Source organism: Megascapheus bottae, chromosome 2 (assembly GCF_031878675.1).
Source record: "Megascapheus bottae isolate mThoBot1 chromosome 2, mThoBot2.hap1, whole genome shotgun sequence".
Classification (NCBI taxonomy): Eukaryota; Metazoa; Chordata; class Mammalia; order Rodentia; family Geomyidae; genus Megascapheus; species Megascapheus bottae.
Genome location: NC_143510.1, coordinates 3804013 through 3826132, shown reverse-complemented (window position 1 = coordinate 3826132; position 22120 = coordinate 3804013). Strand labels below are relative to the sequence as shown.

General features: G+C 41.4%; 1 protein-coding gene across 1 annotated transcript in view; it reads right to left on the bottom strand.

Moving 5' to 3' along the window:
• The window catches only part of Slc2a13 (solute carrier family 2 member 13), a 318943-nt gene extending 304528 nt beyond the window's left edge, over positions 1-14415 (bottom strand). The window contains exon 1 of the mRNA XM_090319807.1: positions 13621-14415. Within this exon, the coding sequence (XP_090175933.1) occupies positions 13621-14191 (571 nt within the window). The 5' untranslated portion in view covers positions 14192-14415. The remainder of the gene's footprint in view (positions 1-13620) is intronic.
• Between the last annotated feature and the right edge of the window lie 7705 nt (positions 14416-22120).

The following is a 22120-nucleotide window of genomic DNA, read 5'->3' as shown; positions in this document are numbered from 1 at the left end:
ACTACTACTTTCCATTTTATTTACTAAGATCATTATTAAAAGGATGATGTATCTTCTGTACTGGAGGGCACTGTTTTTCTTATCAATAGGCATATTAAACAAATGCAGGACAGGAGAGGTAGAATATTACAGTCCTGACCATCTCTGACACCCATGACTCCCTGATAAACATGGTCACATCATTAATTCTAAGTCTTCCACATCACCAATAGACTGTGTGTAGCCCACGATGGTTTACAGGCAAGGTACCAACCTGATATCTTCCCCAGAATCATACTCTCTTTTCATTCCACCTATGCTTATAACTTTTTCCAAGACCTATTTGAAAATTTCATCTGCTTTGCTAGAAGTAAATCTTACATGATATTAACTGAACCCTGAAAGACAGCACTGTCAGCTTCTAAATGACTATGTCTTCCAAATTTGTTCAATTTATATTGTGGATTAATATAAAGTTAATAACTCAATAGTATATATGACTCCATTGAATGATATCATTTATCTGTTTTAAAAAAAAGTGTTGAAGTATTGATGGACATATGTCTCACCCTGATTAAGGGTGAGACATTTTCACATGCCTTAGCTAATTCCCAGGACAACATTTTTAGCTGTTTCTATGACACTCACTTGACACACTCAGAAACTGAGGCATACAGTCTTAAATTGACAGTGACTAAACAAGCTTGTAGAAAATGTTTAACACTGATGCTTGGATTGGCCAGGCATGTGACAAGTACAAACACACTTAAATCTTCAAACCTACCCTAGATAAATATTACTCCATAGTACAGAGGAAGAAACTGAAGCACTAGAGATTAACCTGCTATGCATTCACCAGCTAAGGAAGTGGTCAGACACTCTGAAGGCATGCAGCTTGAATTCTGAGGTTTAATTATACCTGCACCTTGTTTCTCCACCTTTTTCATTTACCATGCAGCAATTAAGTTCCTAGCAATTAAGTTTGTAATATTCAACTACAGTGGTATTCTGCTGAGTGTTAACTTTCACAAATTCTTTAGAGCTTAATATCCAAGTGCAGTGGAAGGAAGCACAGACTACTATTACCCGAATTTACCCAGCCCCAACGAAGGCCTGTTCTATCAGGGAAGAGAAGCCATACTGTAAAAAGATCCATTCCCAGGAATGAAGTGGGCCCTCACCAGATTCAAAAGAGAAAGCTATCTACCACCCAGCAGAAATACTCAGATGGTCCAGAAAGAATTCTCTCTAGGATGTTCACCATCTTATCATAGGCCCATCCACACAACACAGTACTGTTTGCCTCCATCTATCACACGCAGGCCTTTCAAAAACAACAACTGGATTTTATCATTGTTCATCAAGCACCCAACAACATCATGAGTAAATAATGTTGGGAAAATAGATAAAGAGATGGCAAAACACATTCCAAGGAAAGAGGAAAACCACAGGTTTACAATACAAAAATAGTAACAGCAGCATTTATATTTGATGACTGTTAGGTATAGAGTGCATGCATCTCCCTGCAGCTGATTACACACACCTCAGCAGAAGCCCTTAGCAATGGCTTCAGGACTGTTCTAAACAATTTTACTTTCCTTCTCAGCAATCCCTGTTTCTTGAAAAGCTAATTAATCTTTAAAAGATACAGGGGGGTATGGAAGGGTTCCGAGTTCAAGCCCCATGACCCCCCCCCAAAAAAAAATGACACAGAAGGCTGACTCCTGCAGCCAGCCTGAACTCCTGGGCTCAAGCTATCCATGTCCCTGACTCAGCCTCCCATGTAGATGAGATTTTGGAAATGTTACTAAAACAGTTAGAAGTTCGTGTGTGTGTGTGTGTGTGTGTGTGTGTGTGTGTGTGTGTGTATGTGTATGTGTATGTGTGTGTTCATGCACACGATAATACTAGATATTGAACTCAGGGCCTTCATATTTTTAAAGTAACATTCAGAAGAAAAGGTCAAAAGGAATAATAGTCAAAAGAAAAAATAGGTGGGAAAAGTGCATATGCACATGAGAACTGAGTTACTTACATCGTATACAAAAATAGTCTTAAGCAGGTTAAAGATCTAAACAAGAGACCTAAAACTACGTAATTCCTATCAGAAAACATTAGGAAAAAGTAACAAGACATTAGACTGGACTTGATTTCTTGTTATGATACCAAAAGCTGAAGCAGCAGAAGTAAAATAGCCAAATGGGAGTATTATCAAATTTTAAACTATACATTAAAGGGAACAAACAGCAGTGAAAAGGCAGCCTAAGGAATTCAAGAAAATCATGTATCTGATAAGGGAGTCATATTGAGAATATAGAACATATATAACTTAACTTAAAATAACCTGCTTTAAAAAGATTGGGGCTAGGCACTAGTGGCTCATGCCTATAATTTTAGCTACTCAGGAGGCTGAGATCTGAGGACTGCAGTTTCATACAGCAACTGCCCAGGGAAGAAAAGTCCATGAGACTCTTATCTCTTGAGTTCCATCTCAAATGGTAGAGTGCTAGCCTTGAGTGGAAAAAAAAATAAAGGAACAGTTCCCAGGCACTAAATTCACCACCATTACCCCCCAAAAAGGAACAGTAACTAATTAGACTGCATAACTATCATAATTATTATGCTCAGAAGTACAGCATTAAAAGAAATGCAAAGGAAAACTATGATGAGGTATTCCCTCACCTTCATCAGAAGGCCGTAATCAAGACAAGAAAATCGAGGGGCTGGCTAACATGCACACTAGAACTCTTGTGCACTGTTGGTATGAAGATGAAATGGTGCAACCCCTGTGCATAAGGGCATGAGATCCTACAAAAAATGAAAATGTTCTAGCAAATCTATACTCAAGAATACATATCCAAAAAAATACCAGGCAGGTTATCAATGCATCATCTGCCCTCCTGTTGTTATCCACATCATTACCCACAACAGTCAAGAAGATTCAACCCACCTGAACAGGTGACCAGATAAATACAATGTACACATGTACATGCACAAACCATACACACACACATGAGAGAGAGAGAGAGAGAGAGACAGAGAGAGAGAGACAGAGAGAGAGACAGAGACAGAGAGAGAGACAGAGAGCGAGAGAGAGGGAGAGAAGACAGAGGCAAGGTGAAAGGAATAGCTCACAGACAATTGGGGGGAAGAAAATTATATTTCAGGCCACAATTTGGATTCAAAATCATAAAAAAAAGTGCAAGAGGATGACCAAGAGAGAAAGCAAAAGAGGAAATCTATGTTTAAGTGATACAGAATTTCAGTTTTATAAGAAGATAATCTAGAGATACCTTTTGCAGCCTATTCTTAACCTGACTAGAAATGGCTGGCATGGTAAGTTCAATGGTGTTAATCAGTAAGAAAGTGTCTTTACACAATTACTTAAGGATAAAAAGGAAGGAAAATGTAGAAGAGAAGGAAAGAGAAAGATGAAAGGAGCATGGTGGTAGGCTTCCAATAGCTATTCAGGAGGCTGAAATGTGAGGATCCAGGGTTTGAGTCAGCCTGGGCACACAAATGAAGAAGACTCCCAACTAGCCAGCAAAAAGCCAGAAGTAGGAGTGGTATAGCTCCTGCTGTGAGCAGAAAAAGTCAAGTGAGAGCATGAAGCCATGAGTTCAAATCCTGGTACTGGCAAGAAAGAGGAAAAAGAGGGAAGCAAGAGAGAAGAGGGAGGGTTGAGACGCAAGCTCTATTAAAATCAAAAGTTAATGTTCCAATAACATATCATGGCACAAGATATTCTTGGCTATTTAGTTAGGGGAAAAAAGCCCATAAATCAGACCCTTTGAGTGTCAACCATGTTCTTACCAGGAGTCCTACATCCACAACAAACTTCAGCTCTCTGCCTCAGTACCTCCTCATATAGAGATAAATACTGATTACCTCCCAAGAGGTTATGATAAAGGCGGAATGAAGTATTGGCAACTGAACTGTTGAGCAATCAGTTCTGTCTACATCAGGACACTGAGATGCAGAAATCACACCCAGGACAAGCACAGTGCCACTAGTGACACACTGTTGCATCATACTTCCCTGCTGGGACACATGGCTTCTGTCATGTGGCTTAAGGCAATGGACTGAAGAACATACAGTCCATATACCACTAGTGGCGTTAGTATTTAATAAAAGGCCTGATTTTCTTTCTTTTTCCATTCAGGAAAAGCAAACTCATAATGTGGGGGAAGTTTGATTTTTTTTTGGGGGGAGAAGGGGGGTTGGCACAAAGGTATGTTCTGCTAGTAGTTCCAAAAGGTAGTCTTAGAAGTGTGTCTATTATTAACTCAGACGGTTACAGGAAAAGGTAATGGTGAGTTAGATTGCTTGCTATTGAAGAGTTAGGTCTTCTCCTTTAGATATATAGGGATTAAAAAGAGAAAGATCAAACAAAACACTTGACAGATACCATGTGGCTAATCATGGTGTTTCTTCTTCCCATAATGCCCTGGACCCCCCACTCAACCAATGCACAAGTTATCAAGCAATCAGCACAAAACTATAACATCCATCCTCCAGATTCTGAGCTGAGATCCCCCTGTAATGTATGTGTCTACTCTTTCACCTTTTTTTTTTGGTCGGTCATGGGACTTGAACTCTGGGCCTGGGTTCTGTCCGAGATCTTCAGCTTAAGGCTACCACCCTACCCCTTGAACCACAGTGCCACTTCCAGTTTTCTGGTGGTTAACTGGAGATAAGAGTCTCACAGTCTTTAGTGCCCAGGCTGGTTTTGAACCTCAATCCTCAGATCTCAGCCTCCTGAGTAACTAGGATTACAGACACCAGACTAGACCTTCTCTTTTACTTTTAATAAACTTGTGCTTCACTACAATTTACTACTCCCCTGCCTCTTTTTTAAAAATTATCTTTTAGTGTTATTGTAGAGGGGTTGAAGTTATGTAAGTCAGGTAATGAGTATGTTTCTTTTTGAACCATGTCTCCCCTTCCCTTGCTCTCTTCCAGTTTTTCTCTCCTGTCCCTACCTACAAGATGTACAGTTCATTTTCCATGTATTGTCTAGTAAGTACCCCAATCGCATTTGTTCATCCTTTTGTTCTTTTTGTGCTCCCCCTTACCTCCCAAACACAAACAAGATAAAAGGAAAAAAAAATCAGCAACAACAGCCACTAAAAAAGTCTTGTTTCCTTTTACAGAGTTCAGTTCATAAAATGTTACATGATCATATGCACATCCACTGACTAAATTCTTTACCTGGAGGAAAAACAAACCCATACCCCTAGAAAGCATCACCATACGAGTTCTATTCCCAGGTTCTACTAATAAGACATGTTTAAATCGAAGGCCATGAGTTGACTTAGTGTTCTTTGAGCTTTCATACAGAAGTGGGAAACATGGTAATGCATTCTACTGAAGTCATGTGAAGACTTCAGTCATGGGTCTGACAACTCACTGAAGCAAAGGGTGTGGCAATCCTACTGGGCAAACATAGTTAAGTCATAATCCACACTGTAAACCTGCAACAGTTAATCCTTCTGGTACCAGATGGGAGAGAGGGAAGGAGCAAAAATGTACCTATGTATAAAACACGGAAATAAAAATCAAGGAAGATCCATTTTACCTACTGATTTCATATCATTATAGAGAACCAATTCAAAAGCTTTGCTTGTAAAAAGAACCAAGTACAAAGAAATGGAAGTGGGAAAGCAGAGAGATGACTTTGGTCATGACTCTTCTCACAGAAATTCCTTATTAACTGCTCATTTGAAAATGTGACTGCCATACAATGAGTGATTGTTATCCTTAATGTACTATGTTATCGCTCATCTCTTTTGCTCCCCCTTGGTTATCTCATATTGTTAAAGTATTTCACCTGGTTATCTGATATATTGTATATATGCTTATTTGGTTATTTGAAATAGGCAGGGGTAGGAGGAGGGAAATGGGGTCAAGACATGAGAAAGGGTATCAATGTTTGTAAAGTAATGCACCTTCTATCTGGTGAATATAATGTAACCCTTCTATTAATTACAATAAAGATACATTAAAAAAAAGAAAATGTGGCTGCAAGCCGGGCATAGTGGCTTTGGACTGTAATTCTTGCTACTCAGGAAGCTGAGATCTGAGGATCAAGGTTCAAAGCCATGCTCAGCACAAAATTGGAGGTTCATCTCCAATTAATCTCTAGAAATTGGGATGTAGGGCTTGGCCCAAGGGTAGGGCAGTAACCTTGAGCTGAACAGTTCACAGATAACGTCCAGGCCCAGAGGTAGGGTAGCAGCCTTGAGCTAAAGAGCTCAGGGATAGTGCCCAGGCCAAGTTCAAGCCCTAAGACCCAGCTCCCCCACCCCCCAAAAATGGCTGCTTCTAACTACAGTTATATTAAAGAAAAGTCCTTATTGATTTGTCAATATTGTATGAAATTTTAATCAAACAAGATTTCCCACTTGCTTTACATTAAGGTAAGATTTAAAGCAACTATTTGATGAGCCAGCACTAGTCCCTACCTTTAGAACTAGCTACTGATCATGGCTTACAATTGGCATATCACAACCTGTTTCTTGTCTTCAAGATTCAAGGCCAGTCTGGGCAGAAAAGTCTGTGAGCCTCCTTCAATTAACTAACAAAAAACACTGGGCTGGAGGCCTGGCTCAAATGATGGAGCACCAACCAAGTAAGCATGCTGAGCAAGAGTACAAGTCAAAGAACCAGCAAAATAAATACGAATTTTAAAATAAGATTTAGCAGACTATTTGAAAAATTGTGGTCTTTTTATTTACTTTCTTGCCAGTCCTAGGGCTTGAACTCAAGGCCTGAGCACTGTCCTTGGACACATTTTTGTTCAAGACCAGTGCTCTGCCACTGGAGCTACAGTGCCACTTCTGGCTTTTTCTGTGTATGTGGTACTGAGGAATCAAATCCAGGGCTTCATTCATGCTAGGCAAGCACTCTACCACTAGGCTACACTCCCAGTCCAACTGTGGTATTTCCTAAGGAATCACTCAACAGGTTGTAATATGCCAATTATAAGCCATGATCAGTAGCTATAAATTGCGGGCCAATGGAGGGAGTAAAAGTGAGCCGATGCTGACAGCAGCAATGGATATAAATACGAGTGTGTCAAATCTAGTGATGTATAAAGTATGTGTCAGTCCTAAGGAAAGGTATGCTACCAGTGAATATCAGAATGTAGAATCCTGATGTTCCTTCCCTAGACAGCCACTAAATCACCACTTGTAATGAATACTAAATGCCAATGTCAGGGAGCTAGGGCTCATTTATATGCCTTTTTCCTGACTGTATGTCAATGAGTATACCAATGGCTGTCTTCTTTCACCTGCCCTTTCTATGCATGCTTTAGGTATTAAGTCATCAGAGATACATAATCACAGAAAATAACTAAAGTAAAATGAAGTAAACTCACATTCCTTCAACCTTACTACAACTAACCAGATTTTTAAAAAATCTGGCTGAGAGTTTGGCCTAGTAGTACACTGCTTGTCTAGCATGCACCAAGACCTGGGTTTCATTCCTCAGTACCACATACATAAAAAAGCCATAAGTGGTACTGTGGCTCAAGTGGTAGAGCTGTAGCCTTGAGAAGACCTAAGGACAGTGCTCAGGACCTGAAGTCAAGCCCCAAGACTAGCCACTCACAAAATAAATCAATAAATAATTATTATAGGTGCAAGTCTGCTAAAGAATAAAATAAAATAAATATTAACTTCTAGAACCAAAAATGGTATCTAAGCCAGGCACTAGTGGCTCATGCCTGTTATCCAAGCTACTCAAAAGACTGAGTTATGAATCATGAACCAGTCCAGGTAGAAAAATCCAAAAGACTCTTAAAATTCCAATTAGTCAACAAAGAGTCATAAGTGCAAGTGTAGCTCAGGTGGAAGAGCACCAGCCTTGAGCAAAAGGGCCAAGTAAAAGGCCCTAAGTTCAAACCCCAATAATGAGAAAAACAATAAATTAAACCATGTTATTAAAAAGTCTTTTTTAAAAAAAATAGGGCCAAGAGTTTAGCCTAGTGGTAGAGTGCTTGCCTAGCATGCACTCTACCCAGGTTCGATTCTTCAGTCCCATATACATAGAAAAAAGCCAGGAATGGTGCTGTGGCTAAAGTGGTAGAGCTCTAGACTTGAGAAAGCCCAAGGATAGTGCCTAGGACCTGAGTTCAAGACCTAGGACTGGCATAAAAAATGAGATTAACCTGTGAGATTATTGGTGGGATCAAAAAATGTTATCTGAGATCTAAAGTTTCAAGTTTTACAAGTTCAATTGGTAATTAGTAGGGACAAGGAATAAAGACTGTTCTCAGTACCAAGAGAGACAAAAATGAAAGCTCTGGGTATGGATCAAAAAGTAGAACTTGTCTAGCAAGCACAAGACCATGAGCTGAATCCCAGTAACATTTTTCAACCAAAATAAAATAATAACAAAGAAAAAAAATAAAAACCTACTCACATGTCACTGGAACAATTTTGTTGAAACTCGGCAAGAAAATGAAATCCAGAAGCCAAAACAAACACAAAGAGCTATCATTTCAGATGCTCTTTCACTGAATTTAGCCCCAATTTATAACAGCCCACCACTGCTGGATATATGAAGGAAAGGGACTAGAAGCTCTTCCTAGGTGAGGAAGTCACACCCACAGTATTTCATTTATCCACATAAGAAAAAAAAATCCCCAAAAGGAAGAATGTTTTGGGAGAAAGCAGAAGAGTTTAAAAACAGACTGGAAAAAGATGGGGGGAGAAGGGGAAGAGGAGTCAGATTCAAGGAATGTTTAATGTAATTAGACTTGTCACAGGAAGATAAAAGCTTCCCAAGGAACCAAGGATGCTTTGACTAAGTAAGCCCCACTCAGTTTTACCAACCCCCAAATACCCTCATTCAGAGGATCCCACATGAAGATGTCCCTCTGTGCCTTCAAACCTGCTGTTATCACCCTAATTGCCCAGTAAAATAAGAAAAAAAATTCTTTGCGGTGTTTTTTTTTTCTTTTTTTTTTTAGCCAGTCCTGGGCCTTGAACTAAGGGCTGGGCACTGCCCTTGGGCATTCTCAAGGCTAGCACTCTACCACTTGAGCCACAGTGACACTTCCTTTTTTTTTTTTTTAGTACAGGAGTTTGAACTCTGGGTCCTGCTAAGACCTGAACCACACCTCTAGACACTACTCTCACTTTTACATTTGGTCCTAATTATTTCCACTTGCTGCATATAGCTCTAATAGACATATACCTTCACAGTTTATTGGTTGAGATGAAGTCTTGGCAACTTTGCTAACAGGTAGTCAGTGATACACTTCATCTCACCTCCCCAGTAGCTGCAATTACAGGTTGGAGGCACCCCACCAAGCTAAAGTCTTGTTTCCAGAATCTTGACCCAGTATCAGTGACCTCATTTACCTGCTGTCAAATATTTCCACATGGAGACCTGGTATTCCACACACCAATGCAGTTTCCTAGCTCCTTCTACATCATCTGCCAAACTCCTATTTATCCCTCAAACCCTAATGGAAATACCCATTTCTGTAAAACTTTCCCTAATCCAGTGTCCTGTTTACTCTCCCACAAAGAAATAATGGCCTATATTTTCTCTAGCACTGGAGAGATTCCCCACTGGATTCGATTGCTTCTTTAACAGGTGTTAGAATGAACACCTTCAGGGTGGGATTTTTACCTAATCACTGCTTACCTCAAACCTAACAGAATCAGTCAGTGAGGAAAACTTAATTACCATTTGCTGAAAAGATACATGATTGCATTAAACTCTCACAATTAGAACCTTAAGATAGCCCTTCAAATATTTCACTAGTGTACTCTTTGGGGGATATTTTGGATTTTGATAGAGACTGTCCCATCAATTGATTTTTTTTGCGGTGTTTCCTTGTCCTGTTCATTCAAGATTCATTCACTGATTCATTCAATCATGTGTTCAACAAGATTCAGCTATGTTCTAGTCAATGAACAAAATTAACAAAACTCCCTGTCCCCATGAACCTTCTTTCCACAAGTTCAAACTTATGGAGGAAATAAGTTATGAGGACACAGATGTCTGAAAAAACATCACAAGTTAGTCCTATTTTCTTAACCAATATTGACTAAGTTATCAAGGGACAAAAAATAGGCCACACATAAAAATTAACCACTTATATTTGTACACAATGGAATTCTATGCTGCTGTCAGAAAGAATGACATCGCCCCATTTGTTAGGAAATGGAAAGACTTAGAAAAAATCATATTAAGTGAAGTAAGCCAGACTCAAAGGAACTTAGGCTCAATGGTTTCCCTCACTCGTCATAATCAGTAGAAACCTTGGGCTCTACTAGCAGAGATTTGCAATAGAGCAAAATCTTGATACATAAGGACATATAGTGTGAAGCTAATTGAAAGGACCTCCAGGATAGTGAAACAAAAGCCATATAATGAATGATTGTTGTCCTTAATGTACTATGTTGTCTCTCATCTCCTTTGCTGTCCCTTGGTTATCTCATATTGGTATAGTATCTCACTTTGTTATCTGATATATTGAATTTATTTGTATTTGGATATTTGAAATTTGATAGGGAAGGGGGGAAAACCAAGACGGGTGTGGGGTGTGGGGGGGGGGAGGGAAACGGGTACCAAGACATGTGAAAGGGTATCAATGTATGTGAATTAATGCACCTTCTATCTGGCAAATATCATGTAACCCTTTTACTAATTACAATAAAAAAATTTATATAAAAAAATTAACCACTTACAAAGATTTCATGAAACTCAGAAATTTAGTGTTTTCAACCAATAAAACTGGTTTAGCATTTCTCAAAAACACAATGTTTATGCTAGGAACCCATTTCCCTGTAGCAAGAAATAATAGTTTTCTTTTGGAAGGCTGATGATGTTTTCAGTTTGAGTGATTTTAGATGTACAGCTACATACTCACTAAGATTCTAATTTGAAGTGGTTTTTCTGGTCACAAATCAGAAATTAACTGGTTTTGTTAACGTATTCTGTGCTGAAGCTTGTTTATTACTGCATACTGCTCCTTTTTTCCCCCCAGTCTTGGGGCTTGAACTCAGGGCCTGAGCACTGTCCTTGGGCTTACTGAAGGCTAGAGCTCTACCTCTTGGGCCACAGTCACCAAGTACTAGGCAAGCACTCTATCATTAGGCCAAACTCCCGGCCCCATACTGTTCCTTTAAAAAGGCAGAGAGCCTTATGAAACTTAGCTTCCAGGCGTCTGTTCTAGAGGAGGAGAAGAACTGCTTTCTATGAGAAGTGAGAGAGGCCAGAGGAGGTCTGAATCAGTCTTGATTCAGTTAGGTCCATGAGCCTGGAGGCCACAGAAAGAGGCAGTTCTTACACATCTACATTTCCAATCTCTCCATTTCAGTTTCTTCATTACATTCACCTTGACCTCCTTTTGCCCTTCTGTACTCATTCCCTTCCTTAGATGGTGCTTGCCTCACCCCCCCCCCCCCATTCCCAGTCAATATACCACAATCTTGAAGACAAGCTGTACCTTCTGAGTTCTTCTGCCATCTCTGGGAGCCTCCCTTAAGGAGAGGTTAATATCATCTGGCTGTGGCCCCACTTGGCTACAGCTCTACCTGCCTGCTCTGAGACTATTAGCCTCTCCTCACTATTGTACACAAACCGGATGAGAACCTGATGCACAACACAAGTCCAAGGGTTCCAGTCAAGAAAGAGTAAACAATGCTGAATTTCCCATTCAGTTCTTAGATCCTGCACTGAGAGCCCTCTCCAAAATACCACTTTCAAAACCACAAGGGAGACTCAGGTTGAACAAACCTTGCTACCTTAAAATGTCACGTCTCTGTCAGAGAAAAACAAAAAGTAAGGTCTGAGAATGGTACTCAATGGTAGAGCACTTGCCTAGCATGGTCAAAGCCATGGGTCCCATCTGCAACACAAGAAAAAAGAACAGGTGTCCAATGCAGAGGATCCTAGGGATGAGGGGGGAAAAAAAAAAAGAAATCTTGGTCCTAAGAAAAAAAGAATCTTGGTGGCTCACACCTATAATCCTAACCACTGAAATCTGAGAATCATGGTTCAAAGACAGTCCAGGCAAGAAATTCTGTAAGCCTCTTATCTCCAATCTTCCAAAAAAGCTGAAGTGGAGCACTGGTTCCAATGGTAGAGTGCTTTGAGTGAAAAAGCTCAAGGACAGCACCTAGAGCCTGAGCTCAAGCCCTAGACTGGCACAAAAAATAAAATAAACAAGACCCAGACATTATGAAAAACACTTCAACAGTGCCCTAAGGGCAATTTTTAAAAAGTGAATTATGCTGGGCACCAGTGGCTCACACTGTCATACTAGCTACTCAGAAGGATATGATCTGAGGATCGAAGTTTGAAGACACCCCCACAGAAAAGTCCATGAGGCTGTAATCTCCAATTAATCAGCAACACACGTATGCACATGCACCAGAAGTAAGACCTGTGGCTTGAGTAGTGCAGCACTAGCTTTGAGCAAAAATCTCAAGGACAACACCCGGATTTTGAGTTCAATTCCTAGGACTGATACACACACACACACACACACACACACACACACACACACACACACACACACACACATTGAATAAGAACCATTTTTAAAGGTATCCACCAAATATCTCAGAAGAATATCACTCCTGAGATTTAAATTGCACCGCCCCCATTTCCCTCAAAAGTGCTTTCTAATAATACTGGGCAAATTCCAAATAGCTTCCAACTGCCAAGAACTTGCCAATTGGCCCTCCCCTGTTCAGCAACCAGGGTGGGAGGAAAAAAAAAAAAACAAAAAACATCAGTGCCATTAATCACTTAGTTTTAAAAGTAAATTGCAAACACCCACTCCTGGGATGGATCCATTTATCCACGTGAGTAACTAATAAATAAATTCAGGAACTTAACATGGCCTTTCATAGATAATTCAGTCACTAGTGAGGAAACATGAGCAAGAATATGTAAATTTTTAAGACATAAAATCAAGGAGGTCCATGAATACATTTTGGATCAAGGTGAAAACTGAAAGAAAACACAAATAGCAAAGAGAAAAAAAAATCCCTTTAAAAGAGAAACAGGAAATGTATACAGAAGGAACAGGGGTTAAAGTACACGGTCTTAAAGAATTCTGAAATAGAAGTGATAGTGAGCTAACCTTAAGCAAAAAAGGAGAGAAGGGGTTGGAACAAAAAAAGCGAGGGATGGGACGGGGGAGGAGGGGAGGAGAGGGGGGAGAGAAGTTCAGGGACAGCACCCAGGCCCCCAGTTGAAGCCCACGACTGACCTCCTTTCCCTGCCCCCCTCCAAAAAAATAGTTCAGAATTGACTTCACTCAAATTGTATTCTGGTGCCCGCTGGCTGGATACTGACTGGGTAAGAGACCTCAGAAGTAGAGGAATGGTGTGGGCGCCTCGTCGGAGCTCAGGAGGCTGCACCGGTTAGGCTAGATCAAGGAACAAACCTGGGATCTGGAAGTTCGCAGGCAGGATACCAGGTGTGCAACCCAGAGCGCCCACCCACCACACGGGGCCGGGCTGGGGGCGGGGGGATGGGGCTATGGGATGGCTTAAGAGACCTCACCCAGAAATGAGCTCCGGGGGTTTCAGTCCCTGGGACGCTGGGGTCCCGTGCACAACCCACCTCCCTGCAAAAAATAAAAATAAAAACAAAAAAAACCCTCACCGATGCCGAATCCCACCACCAGTCGCCCGGCGAGCAGCGTCTCCTTGTTGCCGGCGGCGGCCAGCACCGCCGAGCCCGCGGTGAACAGGGCACTGGCCAGGAGGATGGCGGCGCGGCGGCCGAAGACCCCGTTGAGGGCCCCGCCGGCCAGCGCCGCGACGGCGGCCGCCCCCACCGTGCTGGACACCAGCAGCTCCTGCCACAGCGCGTCCAGGCTGAGCTGCCGCTTGAGCAGCAGCATGGCCCCGGACACCACTCCGGTGTCGTAGCCGAACAGGAAGCCGCCCAGCGCGGAAAAGGCGGCCGCCACGTACACGAACGCGGGGGTCTCGTCCTGCTGGAACTGCCGGCGCGCCGCGCGTTCCAGGTCCCCGCCGCTGCCGCTGCCGCCGGCCCCGCCGCTCCCGCCGCCAGCGCTCTGCAGGCTCGCCATGGACTCGGCCGCCAGGAGGCTCCTCTCCCCGGCCCCGCTGGCCGCGTCCGCCTCCGGCTGCTTCCTGCGCCGCTCGCCCATCAGGCTGCTCAGGCTCCGCAGCGTGTACTCCACATTGTCGCTCGCTTTGCGAGACATAGGGAGGGGAATGGGGGGTCCCGGGGCGGCCCGGAGCGGTGAAGGGGAAGATGGGGTCTGAGGACTGCACAGCTCCGGCCGAACGGGCGGGAACAGCTGCTGCTACCGCTGCGGACGCAGCCTTCCTCCTCTCGGTGCGCGCAGCTGCTATCCGAGGCGATAAAGTTGCGGCGCCTCGTCACGGACCACCCCGCCGCGCGCCGCTGCCACGGCCAAGCTCTCCTCACGCCTCTCTATCCCGCCGAGCTGGCGCTGCGGAGCAACCGAGGGGGCGGGGCCGGGGTCGGGGTCACGTGCACCTGGCAGGGGTGGGGCCTTTGGGATGCCCGCCTCCCTGTGGGCGGGATAGAGCTCACGCCACGCCCCCTAGTGTGTGGGGGAAATCGGGACGTTCCACCTCCACTGTGGGCGTGGCCCTGGAGCCAGCTCATCAAGCTCCACCCACCTCATTGGAAAGAAAAGGCTACAGCTGAGTGAATGAGGGTTCTGGAACCCAGACTGGATTAAGCATGGTTTATGGAAGGAAAAAAGGAGGATATTAGTAAGTAATCTAATCCAGATACACTGATCTCTATGTTTTGCAGGGTTTGGAAAAGGATGGTGAGCCCCAAACCAAACTGTCTTGACTTCTAAGTCAGGCCTAGGAGAAAAATAAATTACCCTGAATGACACATAGCAAGCAGCCTTCCTTTTATAGTACCGTGGCGTGTGCTATTTTCCTGGTATCCAATGAGGGTTTTTGTTTTGGTTTGTTTTTTTTTAGAGCAATTCAGGACAGTGTTGGTTCATTTCTATAACCAGATTCCGCTCCCACTGCCAGCCTAAAATTGTGCTTATTTTAAATCCATAGTGTAGCTTGACTTTGAGGACAATGACAACACGTGAATCCCAAGCTTCTCCCGTGGGTTCCTCACATGTTTGCAATTCTACTCTTATATAACCAGTATATTCCCAGTGGTAAGAAGAAAAACAGGAGATAGCTGACTTGGAGTTTGATAAGTGATCAACATCTTTTCTTCAACGGTCCATCCTAATGGAAAATGATATCTTCTGTCCCTCAAAAATCAGTCACCCTCTATTTATTTGAAAAAAGATATTTTAATTGGCTTGAAGCAAGCATTATTTACGGCGAATTATTTTACTTGTTAATTGCCAGTTATTTGGGGTGTTTTTTCCCCTCTGATATGAATAGTCTGTAAATTATTTTTTATACAGTTCCCCTTCACGAGAAAAAGATGACACGCCTCTTTGAGATGCTTTCATCCTTTAGCCTGAGGACCATAGGTCAAACATCATGATTTAGTCTAGCCTATGATTCCAGGGTGATTTTATTTACATTATTTGAGCAAATGGGTTCGTAGCATGGGCCTCTTTTTTTATGCAGTCTCAAACTTACCTTGTAGAGAAAGCGATTTTGTCAGGCCGTTGCAAGAAAACGCTAGGTTTGAATATGTCAAAAATCATTTTCATTTAGATTTCAGTCACGATTATCTCCCTAAGAGAGCACTTTTCAGCAACTAGGGAAAAAAAAATTCATGAGCTTGGAGGGACTGGGTTTTTAAATTTCTTGGGTGCCACTGAGCTAGAGATCCATGAAGTGCAGCCCTCCACCAGGACGGTGCACTCTAATACTCACTTTTAAATGCTGCAGGTGAGCGCGCTTTCCCCTTGCCTACGAAAGCCAGTCTGCGCCCTCTCGTGGTGACCTGCTACACGGCGCTCCTCCGGGGAGGAGGAAGCAGCTGGGATAGAACCTGTCTTTTGGACAGGAACCTTTTTTTTGACTTTCAAACTTAGCTGGTGTAGTGTGTAAACACCTTGGCTTCTAGTCATCACGACCTAGAAATGTAGTTCTAAGAAGTCAGGAACGCAAAAGTCCTATTTAAAATTGTTTAGTCCCACATCAGAACATTTATATACTTCGTATTGGGTTAGATCAAAAAAGAAATTCACCCTGGCACTGGTGACTCACATCTGTGATCCTAGCCAACCCAGGAGACTGAGATCTAAGATTCAACCTGAGGGCAGAAATGTCTGTAAATCTCTTATCTCCAGTTAACCACCCCCCCCCCCAAAAAAAAGCTGGAAATGGAGATGTGGCTCAAGTGTTAGAGCACTAGCCCGAGTGAGCATGCAAGACCCTGAATTCAAAATTACTTAATTAATTAGAAGGAGGAAAAAGAGAGGAGGAAAATTGTTTGGGGGAATGGATGCAGGAGTTGATAACAAAATATTTTCTTTGTGCTTAGTGGATGTTTACTTTTAATTACATGAGTACATGTAAAGTTCAAAGCAGTTAAACATTGAAGATAATGCTTTAAATCTTTCTCAATCTTTTTTCCATCATAACAAACCCTTTTGCTCAGAGCCACTTTCAGATTCCTTTCCACAACAGATGTATATCTGTATGTGTACACAGGAAAATACAGAGGTTGTGGATTTATTTCTGTATTGTTTTGGTTGCTAGAGATAGGAAACACAAGTCAAATGGGTTTAAGACAATATAGTGAGGATGAAGGAAAGGGATGGAAGGAATTGTTTGGTTTGTGTATAAGAAACTGACTAGGTGCAAGTGGTTCTAGAACTTGAAAAGCAGTACTGATATCATCAAGACATTATTCACCAATCTGCCTCACTTCCTGCAACTTATGTGGCATTCTTAAACTTCCTATGGTCCCCAAAATACTATATAGCATGTTCCAAGCTCTATATCCTTTACTTGAGTCTTAGGGAGTAAAAAAAATGTTTAGTTTTCTGAAGCAACTATATTCCTATTGTATCTAATTGAATCTTCCAATTATATGACCATTCCTGGCCCAGTTGCTGTGGCTGGTAGATTTCAGTTAGGAGATGATGGAGTTAGAACCAACCAATGCCTACATCTTGTTCTTGAGCACAGTTTATAGGGAGGTTCTCATAAACAAAAAAAATTCAATATATTAATAGGCCAGTGAAAAGCAAATACAGATAGGAGTTAACGTAAGTATCTGGTAAAGTAATATTATATAGAGAGGAAGTGAAGCATTTTGAACAGTAGCTGACTAGCAAAATTAACTTTATTGCCCAGAGAGCAAAGAGTATTCAGACTCAGAGACTAATTGAGTTTGTCTACTAAAGAGTCAGGTAACTACTAAGAAATGAAATGTTTTGATGATATTGCCTTCAAGAAACTAGGAAATGGCACACACCTATAATCCTACCCACTTCCAAGACTGAGATCTGAAGATCCTAGTTCAGAGCCACCCTGGCAGACTAGTCCATAAAATCCTTATGTCCAGTGAACCAACAAAAAAACCAGATAGAGTGCCAATCTTGAACAAAGAAGCCAAGAGGGAATGTGAGATTTTGATATCAAGCCCCAGTACTGGCATAAGAAAGAAAGGGAAGAGAAAGAAAGAAAGAAAGAAAGAAAGAAAGAAAGAAAGAAAGAAGAAAAAGAAAGAAAGAGAAAAGAAGGAAGGAAGATTGTAAATGTGAATCTTATTCTCTTGTCCATTTTTTCTGCCTGTACTAAGACATTAGTAGCAATTTCATATTTTAGGAGGGTAACTTGTGTATCCCATGGTTTGTTGATGGATAGTGTTTAGGCAATCAGTATGGCCCTCCAAATTTTACCTCCTTTGCCTTGCTTTGCAAAGAAGAAAAAGTTGGAAGGAGGGAAGTTTGAATGGAGGAAGAAAAAAAAGATAGCATAACAAAGGGAAATATCCAAAACATCAGGTGTGGAATGGAACTGGGGCTTGAACTTAAGACCTTGGAATCTTGATGGGGTTTTTCATTCAAGGCTGGCACGCTACCATGTGAGCTATGCCTCCACGTTTGGTTTTTCCTGGTCATTGGATATGAGAATCTCTTGATTTGTCTTCCCAGATTGGCATAGATCGCAGCTTGCTCAGGAGCAAGGATTACAGGGATGAGCCACTAGCCCCCAGCATGGATGACATGTTAATTACACACACTGACTTACCCACTGACAGGGAGGGCCCAAGTCCACATCTCCTCCTCCCTCAGAAAAGGGTGCTGAGATTCCTTTTCTCCCTCCTAGAGCTCTAAGAAAGTCATTCAATTAAAAGTCAATGAGTAGAAATAGCATGAGTAGGCAGATACAATAAAGATGAAACAATAGCTTAAGATGAGAGCAGAAGTTAGGCGTGACTAGAATTTATTCAGGTTTTGAAGTAAAAAGAAGAAACTAGAAAATCAAGAGCCTGGGCTATTTAAAACCAGAAGTCAGTTGAGCATCAGTGGCTCATACCTGTAATCCTAGCTACTCTGGAGACTGAGCTCTAAGGAGCCCAGCTCAAAGCCAGCCCAACCAGGAAAGTCCTTGAGACTCTTATCTCCAATTAACCAACAAACAAAGCCAGAAGTGGAGCTGTGGTTCAAGTGCAAGTGCACTAGTTTTAAGCACAAATTCAGGGACAGCACTCAGGTCCAGAGTTCAAGATCCAGGAGTAGCATAAACACACTAGGTAGATAGGTAGATAGATAGATAGATAGATAGATAGATAGATAGATAGATAGATAGATAGATAGATAGATAGATAGAAAAGAAGATGTATGGTATGAGTACCCAGAATCATGAGAGATGTATGTTCCCTTGGTTTGGGGAATTGACCAAGCCTTATCAGAACCAGAAATATCTCAAGTTCAAGCTTGTCCTTAGCTATGCTATTTTTAGCAACTTACTTATTCTCGATAAGCTTTATACAAAAGGGGTTAACAATCCCATGCCTATATTTAGGTGATTTTAATTCCAACAGAAAATCTATTGTGCTGGTTTTTGCCCTTTGTTGACTTCCAAATAAGAGGACCTTGACATTAAATGCATGACATGATACCAGGGGCTGGGCGTTTGGCCTCGTGATAGAGTGCTTGTGTAGCATGCACGAAGACTGGGTTCGATTCCTCAGTACCACATACATAGATAAAGCTAGAAGTGGTGCTGTGGCTCAAGTGTTAGAGTATTAGCCTTGAGAAAGCCAAGGATAGTGCCCAAACCCTAAGTTCAAGCCCCAGGACTGGCAAGAAAAAAAAAAAAGAACTAAAAACATGGTACTTACTTCTATCATTGGACATGAGGCATTCTAAGTGCTAAAAACATTGTACACATATATTACTAAACTGTTGCTAAAAGACATTGTAGACATAAATTACTATATAATTCTGACCAGATGCTGGAGAGCACCAGTGTATGGTTACTTTGGAGAAACAAATGTTAGCAAGAACCCAGTGGCTGATACCTGTAATCCTAGCTACTCAGGAGACTGAGATCTGAGGTCTTGCTTAGATGCTAGACCAGGTAGTCAAACCTGAAAGTCTTATTTCCAATGAACCAGCAAGAAGCAAGAAGTGGAAATGTGGTTCAAGTTGTAGAGTGCCACCCTTAAACAAAAACTTAAGACTCTGAATTCAAACCCCAAAATCAATGCATACACACACACACACACACACACACACACACACACACACACACACACACAAACTCCATACTTTTCTTACTATGCACCTCTATGCTTGGACATAATGCATTCCAAACAGCGAAAGATCATAGGACTGTATTCTTTTAAATCTACTTATATATAGCATAATGTATGAATGGTTGCTTAAAAAAAAACTTCAACTTTGGATACAGATGTTTAAATATTCATGACAAAAATCAAGCAACAAGCTGGGTTCTGGTGGCTCATGCCTGTGTAAACCTAGCCACTCAGGAGGCTGAGATGTGAGGATCACAGTTCAAAGCCAACTGGGGCAGGAAAGTCTGTGAGATGCTTGTCTCTGATATACTACTTAGAAGGAAAAAAAAATAGCTGAAAATTGCGCTGTAGTTTGAGAAGCTCAGGATCAGCACCCAGGCCCAGAGACTAGCACAACAAAATAAGAAAAAGAAAAGAGTCAAGGGGCTGGGAGTTTGGCCTAGTGGTTAAAGTGCTTGCCTAGCATGCATGAAGACCCGGGTTCGATTCCTCGGTACCACATACATAGAAAAAAGCCGGAAGTGGTGCTGAGGCTCAAGTGGTAGAGCTCTAGCCTTGAGAAAGTCCAAGCCCAGCACTGGCAAAAAAAAAAAAAAAGAATCAAGCAACAAGAAAAATCTGTATTTGCAACTCCAAGAAATTCGTGAAGTAAGCAGGATTCAGTAGCCTGGAATGAGACCAGAGAGAAGTATTTATTTCAAAGCAGAGTCACTAAGACAGGTAACAACACTCTTTTTAATTAACAAGTGATCAATTGGGTGTGAGGTTCCAATCTTTGGGCTAGTTACTAGAAAGTGTCTTTCAACTGGATCTTGGAACATGATGAACTCGTAGCTAATCATTCTTCTTGAAACGATTTATCTTTAATTTGTATTCTACTTGCAAATGGTAGCTCAGTTGGAACATTGATTCTGAAGATATAAACATGGCACTGTTTTGACCCTGCGTTTTCAGACTGAGTGAATATGTAATGTATATAGTGTGTGTATTTTTCCTAACAAATATATGAAATTGTTGGGAGCCAGAGTGGAATCAAATTGTACCTTGATTTGCATCAGACAATGGCTTTATTGTCTTATTGTTTTCTGGCCTTATTCTGTTTAAATGACCTGAGATTTACCATATGAATGTAACACCTGGAAGTTCCCGGGGTCTCAAGGAGGGAAGAGGCTGGAGTGGAGAATAAACGGGGCAGTCTCGGCAGTCTTTTGCTGGACTGCAGACATCCCGGACCTGGTGTGTCTGTCTCTCTTCTATTTCTTCCTAGTCCTTGCCCCCTATTTCAGGAACCCCAATCTGCGAACCCTGGTTTGCTGCCGGCTGGCCCCAGCATGAAATAAACTAGATTTAGTATAAATTTGTACTGTCTTTCTAAGCATTTATTTTATGAAATGCAAATTATTTTGCACAGTCCTCAATTGTTTAAATTAAGCAGAATATGCAACTGAAGCAAATTACTTTTTTGACTAATGAAATTAGGTGAATTAATGAATTTCTGCTTTCTGAAACTATCAACTCAAAAGAACCCAAATCTTTTTTATTACTTTTTATCTTTTAAATTTTATTTATTTTTATTATTATAAAGGTATTGTACAGTTACATAAATCAGGTAATAAGTATATTTCTTTTTGGACAATGTCACCCTTCCCTTTCTCGCTCCCAGGTTTTCTCTCCCATCTACAAGTTGTCATACAACTATTCAAGTTCATTTTCCACATAGTGTCCTATGAGTACCACTTTTGGGTTTTTCCCCCTTTCCACTCCATTTCTGTACAAAACTTGTAATTTGGTAATAACATAAATTGTGAAACTTACTCAAGTCCAGATAAGAGACATGACTTTGACAACCATTCTTTGGATTTTTCTTATTTATTTATTTTATTATCTTTACGTAGTTGTACAAAGAGCTTTCGATTCAACATGTCAGTTTATGAATACAATGCATCCTGATAAATGTCACCTATTTTTTTTTATCATCCTTCGGTCTCAACCCAATCGATCCCCTAAGTTATCGGGTTCTATTTTCACGTATGTACTTTTAAATTTATGACTATAATCTCCCACCTTCCTTCTCTCCATTTGCCCACCCTCCCTCTTGACCTTCTCCACCTCTTCCAGCCCACATTCCAACTTCCTGGCATCCTATAAATTAGTTGATTGAAGGAGTCACCCCATTGCAATCCTCCTCTTTGGAAGGATGCTTTTGCTTCCCAGCTTGTAGTACTTACATATGCAAAACAGTAATTATTCAGTTAAAAGTACATACAAAGAACACTTCCAGAAGCATGGCTGACTTCAATATTTTCAAAACAGCAGTACTTCCTCCCTCCAGACTTGCACAACTTTACAATATGCAACTTTATTTTCATGCTTAAGATACACTAAAAGCCCTTGAACAACATTTAGTTTGTGTTCACATTTTACTTCCTTGTTCAGAATCACCAAGTAT